This window comes from Choloepus didactylus, chromosome 10 (genome assembly GCF_015220235.1).
Source record: "Choloepus didactylus isolate mChoDid1 chromosome 10, mChoDid1.pri, whole genome shotgun sequence".
Lineage (NCBI taxonomy): Eukaryota > Metazoa > Chordata > Mammalia > Pilosa > Megalonychidae > Choloepus > Choloepus didactylus.
The window spans coordinates 87,068,564-87,092,450 of record NC_051316.1 but is presented as its reverse complement, the minus strand read 5'-3'; the positions used below and the strand labels follow the sequence as shown (position 1 = coordinate 87,092,450).

The 23,887-nt window shown below is 40.7% G+C and overlaps 1 protein-coding gene and 1 pseudogene across 1 annotated transcript in view; both read right to left on the bottom strand.

The window, feature by feature from the left end:
* The window catches only part of FRMPD1 (FERM and PDZ domain containing 1), a 146,381-nt gene that overhangs the window by 28,896 nt on the left and 93,598 nt on the right, over positions 1-23,887 (bottom strand). The window contains exons 3-5 of the mRNA XM_037797314.1: positions 5,348-5,505; positions 4,426-4,528; positions 1,610-1,655 (exon numbers count right to left, since the gene is read on the bottom strand). Of these exons, the coding sequence (XP_037653242.1) occupies positions 1,610-1,655; positions 4,426-4,528; positions 5,348-5,505 (307 nt within the window). The remainder of the gene's footprint in view (positions 1-1,609; positions 1,656-4,425; positions 4,529-5,347; positions 5,506-23,887) is intronic.
* LOC119505680 lies at positions 21,519-22,402 on the bottom strand (annotated as a pseudogene).

Sequence of the window (23,887 nt, the reverse complement as noted above, 5' to 3'; positions counted from 1 at the left end):
GATTAATTATCTTTCCTCCCATTGATTCAGGACGCTATGTTTATCATATACCAAACTCTTGGATGAGTATCTATTCTTGGTGTTTCTATTGATTCTATTGATATGTTCAACATTTCATCAATATCAGACTGTTTTAATTATCACAGCTTTATCAGTTTTAAAATCTTGTACAGCAAATCCGTCCTCATTACTCTTTGTTTTAGAAGATTTCTTGGATATATCTAATCTTAATATATACTTTGTCAAAATCCCTACTAGGGATTTTGTATGAATTTGCATTGAGTCTATAGATTAATGTAAGAATGACATCTTAATAATACTTAGTCTTCCCATCAAGTAACATGGTATGTATCTCCTCTTATATTCAAAAACTCTTTTTTTACATCCTTCAGTAGTATTTTAGGCCCCACAAATGTCTTTTCCTTAAAGTTTTCCTATTTTAGCACTGTTTTTCCCCCTTAAAAAACCAACTTTTGGGTTTATTTATCAATTTACAATTTTTCTGTTTTCCAAAGCATCATTTAGATTCAAATTTTATTTATTCTACCTTATATTTATTATTTTTTCTTCCAGCCTCTTGCACTGAATAGTCAATTGACCTTTTCCTTATTAAAGAATAAAAACACTTAAGGCTATGAATTATATTTTAAGTATAGCTTCAACTGCATGTAATATGTTCTAAGAGGTAGAGTTTTAATTTTTAATTATTTTCTAGTCTCAAATGGTAGTTTGTTTTTCTGTTTGACTCCATATTTAATTAGGAGATTGTATTTTTATTTTGAAATTACTGGATGGTTTAATTAAATTTTTGCTTATTAATTTCTATTTTATCATATTCAGAAAATGAGACCTGCATAGTTTCGTATTTTGGAAATTTATTTAGTTTTCTTGGTAGCCTATTAGGTAGTTAATTAGATGTGATCATTAAATGCATTAGTAAAATTCTTTATGCTTTTATTTTTTTGTCTACTTGTAGACAAGACCGAGAAGTCTGAGTAAAGCCTCTTACCATGAGAATTTTCTGTCAACTTTTCCTTCTTGGTAGTCTTTCTTCTTATAGTGAGATTATATACTTTATCTTATATAATATATCAAGGGCTCCTTGGCCCATGGTGGTTTAGGATAGCTATTTCCTTCCTCCCTGTGCACCATCAATGCCACACTTTGCCTTGCAGCGGACTTCAGAGCTGACAAATCACTTTCACACCCAATACCTCGTTTGATCCTCCCCAAATCCTATTAGACAGGCAAGGCAGTTATCACCATCATTACTATTTTACACAAGTGAAAACTGAAACTAAATGATTTGCCCAAAGTCAACCCACTCAAACCTTCCTTGAAATTCCTCGTCTGGTGCCTTTTCATTGTCCCTCTCTGCATAATCATAGACCTGTCTCCTTGGATGGACCGTGTGTGCTTGAGGTCTGACCCACGTCTCCTCCACTGCACCTGCACACAGCAGGCTCTCAGGCAGTGCTAACTGAAGGGCTGCCCATGGCAGCTGCCACCCTCTGCTCTTTGCCTTCCGTGCTTATTCTATGATGGATATCCCACTGGGGACATAGGGTCGTGGGGCAGAGAAACAAACCCACAGGACTTAGACATTTACCGACGTGCAGCGAACAACTGTGATTGAAAGAGAATCCTCAGCTTCCCTGAAAAAAAAAGACAAAAACATTTATTCACTCTGGGTGATGCGTGTGTGTGTGTGTGTGTGTGTGTGTGTGTGTGTGTGTGTACGCGCGTTTGTCAGGGGCTAAACCCTCTTTCACCCAACTTCTTTGGCTCAGCATAATCAAAAAGGACGCTGGGGAAGGCAGCAGACTGTAAAGGAGCGTACACCACCTCAGGGGAGCTCCTTCAACCTTGAAGGAATTTTCAGACACCCACCTCTACCACCCAGTCTATACCTACAGCCACTAAATTAAGGCTCTTGGCCTTATTAGTCTCTTACAATGGAGAACCCATCTAGTTGATACGACCACTAGCTAGGTATAAGCCCCCAAAATTTTTTTATGAGGAAATGTGGCAATCACACAGATAACTTAGGATGCTAGTTCAGAAAATCAGGCTAAACACTTCATTGTCAAGAATGAAAAACATTCTGTGTGGACACCATTTAACAAATAAAAGCCAACCAGTTTATGGTGTTTCAGTACACAAAATCAGTGGATGAGCCTAATCATGTAATCTAGACAATAGACATTTTTTGTCTTATATCATCTCTTAGATTCCAAAGTGAACAAATGAACCAGACAACTACCAAACCTCCACTTTGTATTACCAGACAAGACTGAGAAATCGATTCACATTTTCCTTTTTCTTTGCCATTGCTGCACAGAGAAGCAGCTTGCAAAATAATTTCATTTGACTTCTTGCAATATGAAATTTAGGCCAATTGCTGCCAGTGTGTTATTTCCTCAAATGGATAAACTCAATCCAGGGTTTCTAAGTGTCTGGGGATTGCCTCTTTTCCATTGCATATAAGAACAGGCCTTTTCTGAGATAATTCACAACAAACCAAGTTCCAAAGTGCCCTCAAAAGGACATTTTGGCCTCACAGATATTTGAAGGAATTAGAGAGGTTTGTTGGTATTGTTATTACATCATTTTGTTTGGCTTGGCTTTTTTCCCTTTACAACTACCTGCTGCTTTCAGACATGGGGTACTAGGCTAAAAAAATTAGCAGTCCTGGGATTCATACACTTTCCCCCAGGCATCCAGTGCCCTGGGTAAATTGAACTACTCAGTGCCCCCCACCTCAGCCTCCCTCTTCCCCATTGTTCCTCCTCCTTCTGGTCTTTGCTTTTGCTTATCACTTTATCATATTTGCATGGCCAAATTCTACCTTGCATTTAAAGGTACTGCTGAAATACCAGATCCTTCCCTGTTTTGTCAAACCACATCTTCCTCCTAAGCTAGAGGAATCTCCTGCTTTTACAGTCCACTTCTTCTGTTTCTCTTGATACAATGTCTGTCCTCAATCTTAGAGAGGCTGCAAAATTGGATTGGCACTACCAGTCTGTAAGTGTCTGGAGAGTAGAGTCCATTTGCCCCACAAAATTCTTTACCCAGAGTAGCTGCTCAGTGAACAGATAGGGGTTAAATGTTACCTACACATCCAAATTCAGCTCTTCTACTTTAAGTTGTATCCACTTTTGTAAATTAGTCAGAGTTTAATCCAGTTTGATGGAAATATTACTAAATCTGAAAAGCTAAAATTCATTTGCTGGAAGTCATTATCTTTGAGAAAATAGCCCAATAATTGGGAAAGCAAACATCATGCTTCCTATAACCACAACTAATTTTTTTTTTAATGAAATCACCAAATCACTCCCTGGCTGCACACCCACTAGAGTTACTCTCTGGCATTCCTGAAGCAATATTGGGCTGAGCTGATGGGATGTTGTTTTCTATACTTTGAACGATTCTCTATAAATCCTAAGTTAAACTGCGTGTGTGTGTGTGTGTGTGTGTGTGTGTGTGTGTGTGTGTGTGTCTATAGCAAGGCTGTGTGCTTCCTGACGGGAGACTGCATCCTGCATTTTCATTTTCTTCTTCTTGACCTCATACTGTTACCTGTTACTCAGTACGTGTTGCATGCCATGTGTCCTCAGAAATGAATACCACCCAAACACTAGGTCTACCTCTCACAAACAGACTCATGCTGAAGTGCATCTGTGTCTCCAAGTTGGCTTTTATCCAACTGTCTCATCTCTTTTTATTTATACGAAAGTCATTAAAACAGTCTTGAGCCCCTAAGTCTGCATGTGCCTATAAAACACCTGTTAGCCCTATTCACTCCTATCCCTGACATCTCTCCTTCTTAAAACCACGGGCACCACTTTTCAGTGCTAACCATATAACTGAGCACCCACTGTGTGCCAGGCCCTGGTGTCAAGGAGATCACTGTCTAGGCAGAAAGTTAGGCATCTGCACACATCACAACACTACCACGTACCAGGTGCTAGATCAGTGAAACTACACATACACCAACCAGGCTATTCTCGCGAGAACATTTAAGAGATATCAAAAAGGTTAAAGAAGAGCAAGTGGATTTGGTATCAATTTAGTCCAATCTTTGGCATGAATTACAACAACCCTATAAATACTTAGAGGGTAGGGGCTGTGTAGGATTAATAATTACACTCCCTACAGTGCCTGGCACTGTGCTTTGTGTGTAGTCGGGGTTCGATGCCTCCCAAGCAATTCTGGGGGCAGGAGAAAGAGGGTGGATAGTGACAACCACCACAGAGAAGCCATCATAAGAGAGAGCGTGGGAATCCTAAAAGAAGGCTGTTCTTGCTGCTTTAAAGACTGGACCTTACTAAAATCACAGAGGGATCACTTACGCCATTCCCGCTGCTCGTCTTTGCTCTGTGATCGTGTGTGCAACTTTGTGGATGCTGAAAGACAATTTAGTACCTCAGAATATTGACTGCTCGTTCACAGGAAAGGTCTTCGGCAGCCTCATTGTTCATTTGGAGGATCTGATCCCCGGGGAAAAGCTTGCCATGTGCGGTGCCCCCTGTTGAACAGAGAAGCAGTCACTGCTGCTCGTGTCGGGAGTGGGGTGGGGGGAGGGTGGTCCAGACCCCTTGTGTCAGAGCAGCACACCCGAATGGCAGCCGGACCCCATCCCCAGGGCGCCGGCTCATCCCCAGCCTACCCCCAGCCTCGGCCGCCTTGGGCTTACGTGGATCTCATCTTTTCTGTTTATAAACCATGGATAACCTACCCACCATCCATCAACTTCAAGTCCTGGGGCTTGAAGATGAGCAGAAACCCTGTAAATCAGCAGAGCTGGCTAGTGATTCTATTACATTTATCTCAAAAGACTCTGTGTGCACACATCTGTGTGTGTAAATAGAAATTAATAGATTTTAACTAGTTCTAGATCTAACATCAAAACATAGCTGAAGTAGGAAAACAAACACTATCCATTCCCAGCCTGGTTCCCTCCACCCTGGCACAGCCCGTAACTCGCAGAGACTCAAGTGAAAACAAATCGATAGTTTCTATTTCTGGCTGACCAGAAACTCCCCAGCTCCCAGCATGCGGAGGGGAGGCTCATCCAAATGCTTTCACGGCCCGGCCCGGAGACTGGCCCAGGAGCCTGGTAGACAAAGGCCCAGCGGGGCCAGCAGAAGACTGGGGTTCAAAGCAGCAGGTGCACTTGGGGCTCCTTCCCTCCCAGCACCAAAGGAAGGTGCAAAGCCCAGGACAGAATTAGTTCAGCATTAGGCATGCTGTTTCTAACTTCCTGCATTTTGAGAGATGAGAGGAGAACCAGGACTGCTTCCTCCCAAGAAGCCAACACCTTTCTCGTTTCCCAGTCAGCCCCTACCTGCAGTGACGGCCACCACTGTGAGGGGAAGGCTCTCGGAAATGTGAAATCCATAGTCCCGGAGGAGGGCATCTTTGTCTATCCTTACTGTGTGTCTCACAGGGGTGAGGGGCTGGGTTGGGTTTCCGGGGGGCACGTCAGCTGCAGCCACTTTAGCTCTGAAAGAGAAAAAAGAGAGGGGATTCTGGTTAGTGGTCACAAACTGGGTCAGTCCTCAGCATCGTGGAGAGGGAAGATAGAGAGCTGAGAAAACACCAACTCTCCTCTTGAGAGGGATAAGATACAAACACCACTAGGTAAAACACCACATGGAACACAGCACCACGCTCACTAAAAGAGAAGTCACTAGTGCTATGGACACTCAGCCAAGAGGAGAGCAGTTTTAACTTTGTGGAGCAGGGGATAACGAATCAGAGAAGTGTCTGCTACCTGGAGGAGGTGGCATTTGAGCTGTGGCTTAAGAGAGGTTGAGGGTGTTTATCTACACAGCCCAGATCCTGGCCCACAGAAGATATTCAACAGCTACTGTTGAGTGAATGAGTGACTGGATGAATGGGGCAGGAATTCCAGACAGGAGGCAGTGCTTGAACAGAGAGAGGGAGAGAAGAGAAAAAACACAGACCATGAAGAGGAATGAGTTGTTGTTCAATTTGGATGTTTGATGATGACAAATTTAAAAGGTGTATTGTTTCTTTGGTGATTTTTTTTTTTCTTTTTTGCTTTATGATGACTTTGGTTCCCTTTCAACTTTGTAACTGTGAGGATTCCATTATGAAACACCAGATAGCAAGGACTTGATATAAATTTTTAAAACTGTGTAGGGAGTTACTCCTCCAGGAAAGTAGGTAAAAAGCCAGGAACTGCGTGGACTGGACACCACAGAGCAATCTGTCTTTGGGCATACTTCATACAACACTCATGAAAACGTGGAACTGCTGAGATCAGCGAAATCTGTAAGTTTTTGCGGCCAGGGGACCCGCGCCCCTCCCTGCCAGGCTCAGTCCCGGGGGAGGAGGGGCTGTCAGCTCCAGGAAGGAGAAGGGAGAATTGCAGTGGCTGCTCTTACCGGAAACTCATTCTACTGATTCAAACTCCAACCATAGATAGACTGAGGCCAGACACCAGAGACTCTGAGAGCAGCCAGCCCAGCAGAGAGGAGACAGGCATAGAAAAAAAACAACACGAAAAACTCCAAAATAAAAGCAGAGGATTTTTGGAGTTCTGGTGAACACAGAAAGGGGAAGGGCGGAGATCAGGCCTTGAGGCGCATATGCAAATCCCGAAGCAAGGCTGATCTCTCTGCCCTGGGCACTTTTCCTTAATGGCCCTGGTTGCTTTGTCTATTAGCATTTCAATAACCCATTAGATCTCTGAGGAGGGCCGTTTTTTTTTTTTTTTTAAATCCTTTTTGCTTTTTGTAAAACAATTACTCTAAGAAGCTCAATACAGAAAGCTTCAAAGAATTGAAATTTGGGCACGTCAAGTCAAGAGCAGAACTAAGAGAGCTCTGAGACAAAAGGCAATAATCCAGTGGCTGAGAAAATTCACTAAACAACACAACTTCCCAAGAAAAGGGGGGTGTCCGCTCACAGCCACCATCCTGGTGGACAGGAAACACTCCTGCCCATCGCCAGCCCCATAGCCCAGAGCTGCCCCAGACAACCCAGTGTGACGGAAGTGCTTCAAATAACAGGCACACACCACAAAACTGGGCGTGGACATTAGCCTTCCCTGCAACCTCAGCTGAATGTCCCAGAGCTGGGAAGGGGGAGCAGTGTGAATTAACAGAGCCCCATTCAGCCATCATTTGAGCAGACTGGGAGCCTCCCAACACAGCCCAGCAGCCCAGAACTGCCCTGGGGGGACGGCACCCACCTGCGACATAGCACAGTCATCCCTCAACAGAGGACCCGGGGTGCACAGCCTGGAAGAGGGGCCCACTTGCAAGTCTCAGGAGCCATACGCCAATACCAAAGACTTGTGGGTCAGTGGCAGAGACAACTGTGGCAGGACTGAACTGAAGGATTAGACTATTGCAGTAGCTTTAAAACTCTAGGATCATCAGGGAGATTTGATTGTTAGGGCCACCCCCCCTCCCCGACTGCCCAGAAACACGCCCCACATACAGGGCAGGCAACACCAACTACACACGCAAGCTTGGGACACCAATTGGGCCCCACAAGACTCACTCCCCCACTCACCAAAAAGGCTAAGCAGGGGAGATCTGGCTTGTGGAGAACAGGTGGCTCGTGGACGCCACCTGCTGGTTAGTTAGAGAAAGTGTACTCCACAAAGCTGTAGATCTGATAAATTAGAGATAAGGACTTCAACTGGTCTACAAACCCTAAAAGAACCCTATCAAGGTCAGCAAATGCCACGAGGCCAAAAACAACAGAAAATTATAAAGCATATGAAAAAACCAGACGATATGGATAACCCAAGCCCAAGCACCCAAATCAAAAGACCAGAAGAGACACACCTAGAGCAGCTACTCAAAGAACTAAAGATGAACAATGAGACCCTAGTACGGGATATGAAGGAAATCAAGAAGACCCTAGAAGAGCATAAAGAAGACATTGCAAGACTAAATAAAAAAATGGATGATCTTATGGAAATTAAAGAAACTGTTGACCAAATTAAAAAGATTCTGGACACTCATAGTACAAGACTAGAGGAAGTTGAACAACGAATCAGTGACCTGGAAGATGACAGAATGGAAAATGAAAACATAAAAGAAAGAATGGGGAAAAAAATTGAAAAACTCGAAATGGACCTCAGGGATATGATAGATAATATGAAACGTCCGAATATAAGACTCATTGGTGTCCCAGAAGGGGAAGAAAAGGGTAAAGGTCTAGGAAGAGTATTCAAAGAAATTGTTGGGGAAAACTTCCCAAATCTTCTAAACAACATAAATACACAAATCATAAATGCTCAGCGAACTCCAAATAGAATAAATCCAAAAAAACCCACTCCGAGACATATACTGATCACACTGTCAAACATAGAAGAGAAGGAGCAAGTTCTGAAAGCAGCAAGAGAAAAGCAATTCACCACATACAAAGGAAACAGCATAAGACTAAGTAGTGACTACTCAGCAGCCACCATGGAGGCGAGAAGGCAGTGGCACGATATATTTAAAATTCTGAGTGAGAGGAATTTCCAGCCAAGAATACTTTACCCAGCAAAGCTCTCCTTCAAATTTGAGGGAGAGCTTAAATTTTTCACAGACAAAGAAATGCTGAGAGAATTTGCTAACAAGAGACCTGCCCTACTGGAGATACTAAAGGGAGCCCTACAGACAGAGAAACAAAGACAGGACAGAGAGACTTGGAGAAAGGTTCAGTACTAAAGAGATTCGGTATGGGTACAATAAAGGATATTAATAGAGAGAGGGAAAAATATGGCAAACATAATCCAAAGGATAAGATGGCCGATTCAAGAAATGCCTTCACGGTTTTAACGTTGAATGTAAATGGATTAAACTCCCCAATTAAAAGATATAGATTCGCAGAATGGATCAAAAAAAATGAACCATCAATATGTTGCATACAAGAGACTCATCTTAGACACAGGGACACAAAGAAACTGAAAGTGAAAGGATGGAAAAAAATATTTCATGCAAGCTACAGCCAAAAGAAAGCAGGTGTAGCAATATTAATCTCAGATAAAATAGACTTCAAATGCAGGGATGTTTTGAGAGACAAAGAAGGCCACTACATACTAATAAAAGGGGCAATTCAGCAAGAAGAAATAACAATCATAAATGTCTATACACCCAATCAAGGTGCCACAAAATACATGAGAGAAACATTGGCAAAACTAAAGGAAGCAATTGATGTTTCCACAATAATTGTGGGAGACTTCAACACATCACTCTCTCCTATAGATAGATCAACCAGACAGAAGACCAATAAGGAAATTGAAAACCTAAACAATATGATAAATGAATTAGATTTAACAGACATCTACAGGACATTACATCCCAAATCACCAGGATACACATACTTTTCTAGTGCTCACGGAACTTTCTCCAGAATAGATCATATGCTGGGACATAAAACAAGCCTCAATAAATTTAAAAAGATTGAAATTATTCAAAGCACATTCTCTGACCACAATGGAATACAATTAGAAGTCAATAACCATCAGAGACTTAGAAAATTCACAAATACCTGGAGGTTAAACAACACACTCCTAAACAATCAGTGGGTTAAAGAAGAAATAGCAAGAGAAATTGCTAAATATATAGAGACGAATGAAAATGAGAACACAACATACCAAAACCTATGGGATGCAGCAAAAGCAGTGCTAAGGGGGAAATTTATAGCACTAAACGCATATATTAAAAAGGAAGAAAGAGCCAAAATCAAAGAACTAATGGATCAACTGAAGAAGCTAGAAAATGAACAGCAAACCAATCCTAAACCAAGTACAAGAAAAGAAATAACAAGGATTAAAGCAGAAATAAATGACATAGAGAACAAAAAAACAATAGAAAGGATAAATATCACCAAAAGTTGGTTCTTTGAGAAGATCAACAAGATTGACAAGCCCCTAGCTAGACTGACAAAATCAAAAAGAGAGAAGACCCATATAAACAAAATAATGAATGAAAAAGGTGACATAACTGCAGATCCTGAAGAAATTAAAAAAATTATAAGAGGATATTATGAACAACTGTATGGCAACAAACTGGATAATGTAGAAGAAATGGACAATTTCCTGGAAACATATGAACAACCTAGACTGACCAGAGAAGAAATAGAAGACCTCAACCAACCCATCACAAGCAAAGAGATCCAATCAGTCATCAAAAATCTTCCCACAAATAAATGCCCAGGGCCAGATGGCTTCACAGGGGAATTCTACCAAACTTTCCAGAAAGAACTGACACCAATCTTACTCAAACTCTTTCAAAACATTGAAAAAAATGGAACACTACCTAATTCATTTTATGAAGCTAACATCAATCTAATACCAAAACCAGGCAAAGATGCTACAAAAAAGGAAAACTACCGGCCAATCTCCCTAATGAATATAGATGCAAAAATCCTCAACAAAATACTTGCAAATCGAATCCAAAGACACATTAAAAAAATCATACACCATGACCAAGTGGGGTTCATTCCAGGCATGCAAGGATGGTTCAACATAAGAAAAACAATCAATGTATTACAACACATTAAAAACTCGAAAGGGAAAAATCAATTGATCATCTCAATAGATGCTGAAAAAGCATTTGACAAAATCCAACATCCGTTTTTGATAAAAACACTTCAAAAGGTAGGAATTGAAGGAAACTTCCTCAACATGATAAAGAGCATATATGAAAAACCCACAGCCAGCATAGTACTCAATGGTGAGAGACTGAAAGCCTTCCCTCTAAGATCAGGAACAAGACAAGGATGCCCGCTGTCACCACTGTTATTCAACATTGTGCTGGAAGTGCTAGCCAGGGCAATCCGGCAAGACAAAGAAATAAAAGGCATCCAAATTGGAAAAGAAGAAGTAAAACTGTCATTGTTTGCAGATGATATGATCTTATATCTAGAAAACCCTGAGAAATCAACGATACACCTACTAGAGCTAATAAACAAATTTAGCAAAGTAGCGGGATACAAGATTAATGCACATAAGTCAGTAATGTTTCTATATGCTAGAAATGAACAAACTGAAGAGACACTCAAGAAAAAGATACCATTTTCAATACCAACTAAAAAAATCAAGTACCTAGGAATAAACTTAACCAAAGATGTAAAAGATCTATACAAAGAAAACTACATAACTCTACTAAAAGAAATAGAAGGGGACCTTAAAAGATGGAAAAATATTCCATGTTCATGGATAGGAAGGCTAAATGTCATTAAGATGTCAATTCTACCCAAACTCATCTACAGATTCAATGCAATCCCAATCAAAATTCCAACAACCTACTTTGCAGACTTGGAAAAGCTAGTTATCAAATTTATTTGGAAAGGGAAGATGCCTCGAATTGCTAAAGACACTTTAAAAAAGAAAAACGAAGTGGGAGGACTTACACTCCCTGACTTTGAAGCTTATTATAAAGCCACAGTTGTCAAAACAGCATGGTACTGGCACAAAGATAGACATATAGATCAATGGAATCGAATTGAGAATTCAGAGATAGACCCTCAGATCTATGGCCGACTGATCTTTGATAAGGCCCCCAAAGTCACCGAACTGAGCCATAATGGTCTTTTCAACAAATGGGGCTGGGAGAGTTGGATATCCATATCTAAAAGAATGAAAGAGGACCCTTACCTCACCCCCTACACAAAAATTAACTCAAAATGGACCAAAGATCTCAATATAAAAGAAAGTACCATTAAACTCCTAGAAGATAATGTAGGAAAACATCTTCAAGACCTTGTATTAGGAGGCCACTTCCTAGACTTTACACCCAAAGCACAAGCAACAAAAGAGAAAATAGATAAATGGGAACTCCTCAAGCTTAGAAGTTTCTGCACCTCAAAGGAATTTCTCAAAAAGGTAAAGAGGCAGCCAACTCAATGGGAAAAAATTTTTGGAAACCATGTATCTGACAAAAGACTGATATCTTGCATATACAAAGAAATCCTACAACTCAATGACAATAGTACAGACAGCCCAATTATAAAATGGGCAAAAGATATGAAAAGACAGTTCTCTGAAGAGGAAATACAAATGGCCAAGAAACACATGAAAAAATGTTCAGCTTCACTAGCTATTAGAGAGATGCAAATTAAGACCACAATGAGATACCATCTAACACCGGTTAGAATGGCTGCCATTAAACAAACAGGAAACTACAAATGCTGGAGGGGATGTGGAGAAATTGGAACTCTTATTCATTGTTGGTGGGACTGTATAATGGTTCAGCCACTCTGGAAGTCAGTCTGGCAGTTCCTTAGAAAACTAGAGATAGAGCTACCATTCGATCCAGCGATTGCACTTCTCGGGATATACCCGGAAGATCGGAAAGCAGTGACACGAACAGATATCTGCACGCCAATGTTCATAGCAGCATTATTCACAATTGCCAAGAGATGGAAACAACCCAAATGTCCATCAACAGATGAGTGGACAAATAAAATGTGGTATATACACACGATGGAATACTACGCGGCAGTAAGAAGGAACGATCTGGTGAAACATATGACAACATGGATGAACCTTGAAGACATAATGCTGAGCGAAATAAGCCAGGCACAAAAAGAGAAATATTATATGCTACCACTAATGTGAACTTTGAAAAATGTAAAACAAATGGTTTATAATGTAGAATGTAGGGGAACTAGCAGTAGAGAGCAATTAAGGAAGGGGGAACAATAATCCAAGAAGAACAGATAAGCTATTTAACGTTCTGGGGATGCCCAGAAATGACTATGGTCTGTTAATTTCTGATGGATGTAGTAGGAACAAGTTCACTGAAATGTTGCTATAGTATGTAACTTTCTTGGGGTAAAGCAGGAACATGTTGGAAGTTAAGCAGTTATCTTAGGTTAGTTGTCTTTTTCTTATTCCCTTGCTATGGTCTCTTTGAAATGTTCTTTTATTGTATGTTTGTTTTCTTTTTAACTTTTTTTTTCATACAGTTGATTTGAAAAAAGAAGGGAAAGTTAAAAAAAAAAAAGAAAGAAAAAAGACAAACAAGGAAAAAAAAAAAAAAAAAAAAAAAAAAAAAAACGATGTAGTGCCCCCTTGAGGAGCCTGTGGAGAATGCAGGGGTATTCGCCTACCCCACCTCCATGGTTGCTAACATGACCACAGGCATAGGGGACTGGTGGTTTGATGGGTTGAGCCCTCTACCATAAGTTTTACCCTTGGGAAGACGGTTGCTGCAAAGGAGAGGCTAGGCCTCCCTGTATTTGTGCCTAAGAGTCTCCTCCTGAATGCCTCTTTGTTGCTCAGATGTGGCCCTCTCTCTCTGGCTAAGCCAACTTGAAAGGTGAAATCACTGCCCTCCCCCCTACGTGGGATCAGACACCCAGGGAAGTGAATCTCCCTGGCAACGTGGAATATGACTCCCGGGGAGGAATGTAGACCCGGCATCGTGGGATGGAGAACATCTTCTTGACCAAAAGGGGGATGTGAAAGGAAATGAAATAAGCTTCAGTGGCAGAGAGATTCCAAAATGAGCCGAGAGATCACTCTGGTGGGCACTCTTACGCACACTTTAGACAACCTTTTTTAGGTTCTAAAGAATTGGGGTAGCTGGTGGTGGATACCTGAAACTATTAAACTACAACCCAGAACCCATGAATCTCGAAGACAGTTGTATAAAAATGTAGCTTATGAGGGGTGACAGTGGGATTGGGAATGCCATAAGGACCAAACTCCACTTTGTCTAGTTTATGGATCGATGTGTAGAAAAGTAGGGGAAGCAAACAAACAGACAAAGGTACCTAGTGTTCTTTTTTACTTCAATTGCTCTTTTTCACTCTAATTATTATTCTTGTTATTTTTGTGTGTGTGCTAATGAAGGTGTCAGGGATTGATTTAGGTGATGAATGTACAACTATGTAATGGTACTGTAAACAATCGAAAGTACAATTTTTTTTTTAAAAAAAAAAAAAAAAAAAAAAAAAAACTGTGTAGGTTCTCTATATATCTGTAAAGTGGGTAAGTTGAAAATTGTATTCTCCATCTCTCAAAACCCACAAAACAGGTCAGAAGCTATTTTTCATTTGTCTGTAGCTTTTAAATGATTTTTTTTTCTCTCTGAGAGCCAGTGGTCCTTTTTGAGTAAGGTTGAGTAGCAATGGGATGAGATGTTTATTGTCATTATAAACAACAGAAATGTGGAGCAGAACAACTTCCCCAGGGCTCTGCAGTCAAGATCTATCATTTATTCTCATCCATTTACCAAACAGTGTCAGGAACTCTGCATAATGCAATAGGACTCCTTTATCTGAAAATCACCTCTCTGCCATTTATAATTATCTCAAATTTCAACAAGGACCAGGAATTATGAAAAATTGCCTCTACAGAGCCAAAACACACGTGACAAGACCAAGCTCAAGCCTTGCACCCATTATCCATCAAGGAACCCCGCAAGGTCCTAGCTTAGAACCAACTTAGGCTCTGTCTTAATAGATGATGTTCTGACTCACACATATTAGAAGCAGAGAGAGCATTTCTTCTAGGAATGAGCCAGAAGGGTCAACAGAAAGAGCTAATAAGAAGGAAGAAACAGAAAACTGAAAATTTACACTGAATAAAATCCACAGCTATTTCTGATTTTTTTTAAAAACTCAAAGTTATGGAACAATCTTTCTCAATATAATAAAGAATATACTCTACATTTTCATTCTTTAAAAAAAAATTACTACTTAATTTAGCAGAAGAAATGCTTGTAATAGTTGTCCAAGAAGGAAAAATGCTAAGAGGAATAATAAGAATAGGAAATGGAAAAGTACCACTTTTTTTTAAAACAGATGATTATATACAGCTAGAAAATGTAAGGATCAACAAACTTAGTGCTAAAAAATAGGTTTACTGGAGTTGTATGATAAAAACACAAAACACTGCTACAAAAATCATTCAATAATTCCTTAAAAAAGATTAGTTGAATGTATGTTAGGTGCCAGGCATTCTTTTTTTATGCAAAATATTCAATTTTAAAAATTTTACAGATAATTGTCATTAATATGACAGGAACTGATCTGATTATAAAAGACATAAAAAAGAAATTAGAAGAGCTTTAATATTCAATAGATATTAAAATCTGAGCTGCCAGCTGATCAGAATGTCTAAAACCTTGCACTGTTCTGATGGAAGAAACAGGTTTGCTAGACTTAATTCCTATAATGCCAAAAAAGTTAACTTAGATTTCAAAGGAGCTACAATGCTTTGACACTTGAATTAAAGATTTTTGCTAATGACAAACATTTGTTTATGATAACCAGGGTTATCTAAAGCTCTCAAAGGGAAAGACAGGGAACTGTTTAAATTGTAGATTTTTAGTTAGCAAGAAGCAAGCTGCTGATCGTGCTAGTAAAATACAGTGTAATTATCTATCCGTGTAAATATAAAAGGTTGGCTCAGTTTGCCAGAGCACAAGATAATGCCAAAAGAGGCCAAGGGCATGGGAATGGCTCAACATCAATCCATCCGAGCTTCTGGAAAACAAGGGACAGCAGTAACACCTTCACAAAGAGCAAGGTTAGGAGGAACAGGAGACTTGGGGTCTAATTCAGTTCTCCCTTTGGCTTCTATAGTATTTCTTACAAAGAATTCAGTAAAAACAGGGAAATTCTACTCCTGTAATTAAAACTGTCCATAAGCAGAAGGAAAGAAACAAAGGAAAGGTAAGGTAGAGGGATGGACCTTGTTGATTAAAAATCTATGATCTTGAATACATTTTTATGAAGCTGAATTTCCAACTCATACTTACAAATCATTAATTACTACACTACAAAACTTTACAGACAACCTAAGAACTCATACCTTCGGCTGCAAAACTCCAAAACAGATGGAATTAATTTCTTCTCCCTTTTATTTAATTACTCCTTCCATTAAATGTCCTAAAATTAAGGAATCATTGGCACATTCTTGCACTTTCATATACACATCATCAAAACATTATGTTATTTGTCAAAATGAAGCAGGAAGCAATTTCAAATGAGGTCAAGGGATCTTGTAGTCTCTCAAAACATATTTTCAATTCTTTGTGCTCCAAGTCACATTAAAAAAAATAAAATGAGTACAGCTGAACTAATGTAGTTTCTTTCAGCCCAATAATGTCATTGAACTCCCAATGTCTCCATGTTAGAAAAAAATGCAATATTTAAGTGTTCTACTAAAAAGCATCTCAAGTACTAAAAGATCAGCCTTTAAAAAAATGTTTTTTAAAGAGGGCTGAAGCCATGCCTTTTGCTTAGCAGAGACCTGCCACAGACTTCTTTCCTGTACTAGCTTTTCAAGATGACACTAGGTGTGTTTCTGCCCTGCTGTTTTTGCGCTGGTCTTCCGGTCTTGGTCTTCCGAGGCTTCTCTTCCTCGTGCACCTTTGTGTGCTGCCTGAGATGAGAGCTCTGGCTGAAGCACTCGCGGCACTTGCTGCACAGTAGGGCTTCTCCCCCGTGTGAGTTCTCTGGTGTTGAATGCGGTGGGAGCTCTGGCTAAAACATTGGCCACACTCAACACACTGACAGGGCTTTTCTCTGGTATGACTTCTCTGGTGATGAATGAGATTTGAGCTCTATTTAAACCTTTCACCACACTCATCACACTCATAGGGTTTTTCCCTGGTGAGGATCTGTTGATGCCGAATGAGATTAGAACTCTGAAAGAAACTTTTCCCACAATCAGCACATTTGTGGGATTTCTTTCCCGTATGGATTTTCTGGTGTTGAAAAAGAGTTGAACCCTGACTGAAACTTTTTTTCACATTCAGTACTTTTGTAAGGTTTCTCATCCAAGCTTCTCAGCCTACTCAGGCTTGACTCAATTCGGGCAACCATTCCCCATTTCTGCTGCTGATGAGCTGTTTTGCACTGGTTTTTGTAGGTTTTTCCTTCGCTCGAGCTTTGAGAAAAACTCCCTTTAGATTTTCCCAACTTCATCGTGAACAGCCAAATTACCCTTAAGAGAGTTACTGTCTTCCTCTGAACTAATGTTTTACTTCCTTGGGTTGTAGCTCAGAATTTTCGAGCCACAGGGCCACCGCCCTCGCAGTACCAGGCATTCTTAATGCACTAATGCCAAACATTCAGAAAATGTCATGAAAGGATTCAAGTAACAAAATTAGTGTTGAGTATTAATTTGATTCAGGGTAAGAGAGATTTATTTAAGGATATCATATAACTTTCCTTGAAGCAATAAAGGAAGACACAAGCAATCAGGCAAAGGTTAAGACAGGTTCCTGGTTGGTTTCCTGGTTGGGAAAACTAAACATTGAAAAATAAAAATAAGGTCTATATTTAAATATAGATTTAATGTAACCCAATTAAAAATTCTTCCGGATTAAAAAAAAACTTGACAAACTGATGACAGTAGTAGTTGCAGTAACAACGATAATAAACATTTATTGAGCATCAGCTATTACCAGGGAGTGATCTAATTTATTTTGACATGTATTTCATTCAGCCCTCAAAACAAATCATGAGGTAGGTATGATTAGCATCCCTATTGTATAGATAAGGAGACTGAGTCTTGCTTTGGGAGGTTAACTTGTTTAAAGTCACACAGCTGGGAAGTGGGTCTCCAACTCAGGGCTACTTTCTTCAATAGGTACCTTAGCACAGCTTCTAGAGAAGCACTGTCCAAAAGAAAAATAATGCAAGCCACATATGTCAGTTTAAGTTTCCTAAAAGCCACACACAAAAAGGGGGAAAAGTTAAAGGGAACAGGTGAAATTAATTTTAATAATACATTTTTATTTAAGCCAATATATCCCAAACATTATCATATCAACATGTAATCAATATAAAAACTATTGATGAGGTATTTTATACTCTTTTATTAAATTAAATCTTCAAATTCCAGTATGTATTTTACACTTACAGCACATCTCAATTTGGACCCCATATTTTCATCAGAAGTACTTAGATTTCATAAAATTTTCAGGTGAAAAGTAGATTTGCATACCCAAGTTGTTCCAAACACACTTAAAAGTTTTTGAATATCTGAGTTGAATATCAGTGTTTAATTAAAACTAATTGAAATTAAATAAATTTAAAAATTCAGTCCCTTGGTCACATTATCTACATTTCAAGTGCTTAGCAGCCACATGTGGCTAGTGCTACCATATTAAACAGCACAGATCTGTGGCCTATGAAAATGAATGAAAAATGTATGAGACTCCTATACACAAAAAGAAATTTTCAACTTCAAAATTGTAACTAATAAATGTTTAAGAAATATCTGAAAATATGTCTTTTTGCCAATTTGTCAATCTTAGGTGGTTATATAAAATATTTACTGTGAGATGTTGGTACAGTTTACAGGCTATATTTGATACAATGTAGAGCAAGCCTCCCAGAGTGAGGAAAAAAAGCCGTTTGAACATAGATGATTTGACTTGGGACCCTGAGCTCTTCGATGCTAAATACTGCTGCAAGAATGAGAGGGAACAGGTGTGCAAGCACAGAAGCACATCTGCACACATACAATTGCTCTGTTCTACAGATCATAATCTTAATCTGCTTCTAACAGACAGAGGCAATGATCAAAACGGCATGGTGTAGTCTTCACCAGTAAAAGCAAATAGTGATCCCAGAAAATCCTTTAAAACATTAGTTGGCTACCCAGAAATAATTCAACGTGATGACAAAATCACCGTACTGTGGTACTGAACACCATGAAGGGAGTGAATTTCAAACAGGTCAAAGAGAGAAACAATTTTAATACGGCTCCTTTATGTCAGTTCTGGAGAAGAGATACATTTCTGAGCACTGGGGAAAATAATAAAGCCCAAAATATGTGAGTCCTGGGATTTAATGCTCACAATATACAAACTGGCTATTCAATCTCTCTAGAAAATAATCAGGAAGTTGTAGTATGAATTTAAAATCTCATCATTCTCTTTGACTTTCTGTTACTATTTTGAATAGCATTGCTCAAAGTAATAACCCCAAAGAAAAAAAGCACAAAATATCATTTGCATTAGACTATGAATTCCTAGAAGACAAGGGTGACATCCATTCATCTGTGTCCCTCATGCCTAGTTAAGTCCTTGAACAGAGTATGTACTAAAAAGCCCTGGTTGTTGAAATTGTTTTAAAATATGCACCACAGCTTTATTTAGAATAATGGAAAAACTAGAAAAAAAAAAAAAAACCCAACTGGGAATAGATAAACCAAGCACAGCAAAGGTATTACCCTGAAGACTACATTAAGGAAGTATCACCAGCCTGAGACCTTTAGCAATACACGGAAACAGGGTTTAGAAAATAGTCCTCCAGAGCATCCTCTAAGCCATGGTACAAACCCCCTTCTTACAGAAGAGCTCGGATTATTCTGCCCCCTAAGCTCCCCATCATCCATAGGATAAAAGCCAAACTCCTAAGCCTCGCCCTTGTGGTCCTCCATCCTTGGGTCTCAGGTCCTAGCAGCATCCAGTCACCCACTCCTCCTCCTAAGCGTTCACTCCAGACTAATTTTACCTGCTGCACCAGTTTTACTTCTGGTGCTCAGACCATGCAGATTCCCCTGTAGGGAAGTGTGAGGCCAAGTCAGGGCGCAGCTCAAATGCCATCTCTTCCAAAAAGCCTTCTCTGATTCCCTAGCTAGAAATCATTTCTCTCATCTCTGAGCCTTTACCCTCTCTTATGGTCCAGGGCACCTCAGCCTTCATTAATAGCTATTTGATTCCATATATCATAACCCCTAATAGACTAAATTCTATGAAAGAAGAGATCACATTGTATCCACCTCTATATTCTCACAGTGCCTAGTAAGGCTTTTTGCTCACAGGAAGCATTGGTGCTTATTGGGTGTGCCGGTTTGAATGTATTATGTCCCCCAAACGCCATTATTTTTGATGTAATCTTGTGTGGGCAGACCTATCAGTGTTAATTAGATTGTAATTCTTTGAGTGTTTCCATGAAATGTGCCCCACCCGACTGTGGGTGATGACTCTGATAAGATAATTTCCGTGGAGGTGTGGCCCCACCCATTCAGGGTGGGCCTTGATCAGTGGAGCCACATAAATAAGCTGACAGGCAGAAGGAACTCAGTGGAGCTGTGAGTGACATTTTGAAGAGGAGCTCCAGCCAAGAGGGACACTTTGAGGAAAGCAGGGGAGCTGCAGATGAGAGACAGTTTCAAGACGGCCATTGAAAGCAGACTCTTGCTCCGGAGAAGCTAAGAGAGGACAAACACCCCAAGTGCAACTAAGAGTGACATTTTTGAGGAACTGCAGCCTAGAGAGGAACATCCTGGGAGAAAGCCATTTTGAAACCAGAACTTTGGAGCAGACGCCAGCCACATGCCTTCCCAGCTAACAGAGGTTTTCCAGACACCATTGGCCATCTCCGGTGAAGGTGCCCAGTTGCTGGTGTGTTACCTTGGACACTTTGTGGCCTTGAGACTATAATTGTGTAACTAAATGGGCCCCCTTTTATAAAAGCCAATCCATCTCTGGTGTCTTGCACTCTGGCAGCATTAGCAAACTAGAACATTGGGTGAAAAAAAAGCAAAATACTGTACATATAATGCGTGATACACAACAGTACCTCTAAAATGATTAGCAAGAGGTGAAAATGTGTATATAACCATGAATAAATAACAGACTGTTTGTATATAAGTAACAGAGTTCAATGTTTGTCATTTTCCTTTGAGTTTGCTTAGTTACACACCCACTTCTCAGCTCTATGACTATTGTTCTATTCAAGACTCATCTTCTCCATGTCCCAGAGCTCAGTAAATGGTATCATCTGCTGCCCAGTTCCTCAATCCAGACTCTTGGGAGTCAGCCTTGATGCTCCCAACTGTCAACCCTATTACCCTATCAGTTACAACACCAAAAGATCTCTGAAGATATCCATTTATCTCTATCTCCATGTCATCATTCTCTTTCAGGTCTTCATCACCTGACCTTGGGACAGATTTCTTCAATAGTCTTCTATTGGTCTCCCCACTTTTTATTCTTGTCTCTCCTAATTGGTTCTCCATCCATCAGCCAAATTGACTTTATAAATGCAACACTTGCTAACATGTCTCCTTTGACTGAATGGACTTTAGAATAAAATCTAAAATACTTAATATGACTTAATATGGTCCTTGCCTACCATTCCACTCCAGCCTCCAAAACCAAGCAGTTCATCCTCTTGCTGTTTTTGTTATAGCCAAACTAGTCTCTATTGAGTTCCTCAAACACACTGGCATTTGCACAAGTTTTTCCCTCTGCTTAGAATGTCCCCCAACCCCATCACTCTACAGATTTCCTCAACCCACCCAAGCCATACACTCTACCTGCCCAACTCCTCCTTAGTCTTCCGGTTTTAGTAGAAATGTTTTTCCCTTTGCTGAACATACCCAAGAACCCATAAATCTCCCACCCACCATTTTTTTCAGTGGCAATTAGATTTTATTGGATTGGGACATATGGGTAGGGGTGCCCTCACTCTTAGTATGTGAAGGGGGTGAGGTTGAAGTTACAATCTGGTGGTCACTTGTGATAGTCATGGGTTCTGGATGTACTGAAGGGGAGCTAAGGGTCAAGCTAGCTGGTAGCTGCAAAGCATGACTTCCCAGATGGTTGCATCTGCATAGGGAGCTATGAGGAGGCAAGGAATCCAGGGGCTGGATGCAGAGCCTGGGGTTGCATGGGATGTAGGGAGGATAAGTCAGAGAAGCCAGTCTGCTGGTTAGCATGTTCCATCTGTTCGCAAGGTCAGGGCACCATCAGGCTGGAGGAGCCCTGTCTGGGTGGGCTGAAAGTGGCTGTGCATGCCGTAACAGCATAGGGCTGTGGCTGTGGCTGTGGCTGAGACTTGTACCGCACTGCAGGAAACACTGGTGGTGTTCTGAGCTGCTGACCGGGACTAGATGCTGGCTGTTTGGGCCCATAGTGAGGAGAGGACCAGACAGTCTGAAAGCAACCCCTGGGCTGCATTAGGATTGTCAATGCTCTGGGGTCCCTGTAAAAGCAGCAGCTGAGCCCAGGTAGTGCCCACTCATAAGCACTTGGGGTCCGAACATCTGCTTAGCTCTGTCAGCTACTCCGAGGGTGCCTGGGAGGTTGTGACCTCCAAGGCTCCCCTGCATGCTGAGCCGTCCTGCTCTCCTGTAAGCAGCTGAAGTCAGAATGGGCAGATCCGGCGGCTCGGTTTTTCTTCCTCATGTAAAACCTCTTGAGTTGCAGGAAAAGCCGGTGCTTCTCTTCGGGTAGGGCCAAAAGCTTCCCCTGCAACTTCATAATTTATTCCTTGGTCTAGTTCTCTCTTCCATCCATCTCCTTTTTCTTCCTCCTCTCCCTTTCTTCTGTTCCATCATCTTGCACACCTCTTTTTCCTTGCCGCTTGCGCTCATGCTCCATCACGGTGTGCCGGTGCAGCACCCTGGCATGACGCTGGAAAGCCCGGGGCGCTTCAGGAGCGCGGACATGGTCTGCCGGGGTCGCTTGGGCGGTGGGCGCCCGTTTCTGTCGCTGAAAGCCTGACCGCCGACGGGGCCTGCCAGAAAGCGGGCGTTCAGGGAGCACCGCCCCTAGCCACAGTGGAAGCCCCTCGCAGCCACTGTCACATGTCCTCGAGCGTGCCCTGCCCTGCCCACCCAGCCCGCAGCCACGACTCCACGGCGTGTGCCCGCGGAGCCCGGGTCTCCAGCCTCGGCGTTCGCCGCCCCCTTCCACGCCAGCCCCGGGCGCCGGTCCCATCCTACCCGCACTCCCCCCCACCCCGCCCCCATCCCTTTTTGAAAATACATATATTTATAACCACCAGAGAGAAGTTTCTTGTCTAAGCTGTAGCCTGCATGGCAAGAACTTTTTTGTCCCATATACTGAACTCAGTGCTAGGCACAGAGTAAGGCTTAATAAATGTTCAGAGTGAAAAACGAAGGAACAAACCTTGTGGTATCACACGGTTAAAACAATCCCTTTTGATACTTCTATTTATTACTATTTTTTTCTTTCAAAAAATTTATTAATTTATTTGATGCTTTTTAAATAGGTAGCCTTCAGTTATATGACCCTTTTCCATTTGGAAGAGCACAGTGCTCAACAAAGGTGGATAAACGAGGCCCCACTGTGTTGACCAATCCCTGCACTGTGTTAGTGGCTTTGGCCCGAAGTCTGGACTTGACATTTCCCGGGAAGGCTGCATTACAGCTTTTGTTTGGAAAGGGATTGATTAGATACCTAACCAAATTGTCTCTCTTCACACAGAATGTTTAATATTTGACAGTAAGCTGAAGGAAATGGTCTTTGGAGCAAAATTTCTTCCTCTGAAGAATTTTATAAATATCAAACTGAGCACTGATGATCTGAAAACCTACGTCTGCTGCCTTTGTAATGGTTTTGAACCATAAATCTGAGGTCATTCCTGTGATTTTACACAGGAACAATATAAGACTGGTAGTTACACTAATAGAATTCCTGTCAGATATCTGAATGTCAGAGATAAAGTTTAAATTTTATGGAAAAACAGTGAATTACAAGTAAAATAGGTACAAGCAGCTGAAATGACTGAAGTTTTAAAAAGTCTGAAACAGGTAGCAATTGCTAAAATATGTTAAATGTATCATGAAAAGTCTCATGTAGACTAATTCTGTGTTTTATGGGTCATAAGTACATAATGAGCTGATGAATAATAGTAAAAAGGAAAATTACCAGATGGATACAGATTATGCTTAAAAAGTTCTTTGGCTTTTTATCTGCTTTCTGATATACAAGAAATGTATTTTACCTCTCTCCTTTAACAACAAAGAATTCACCTTCAAGTTACAGCATGATGTGGAAAAACTATTTTATATCTATGTTTAAATGCTTCTTTATGTTTAGCTTGAGTGATTTAAAGTCAGGTATAAGCTGGATTTTGAAATTTAACAATCTATTCAAAGAAAGCAGAAAAAGAGGCAGCAGTCTATACC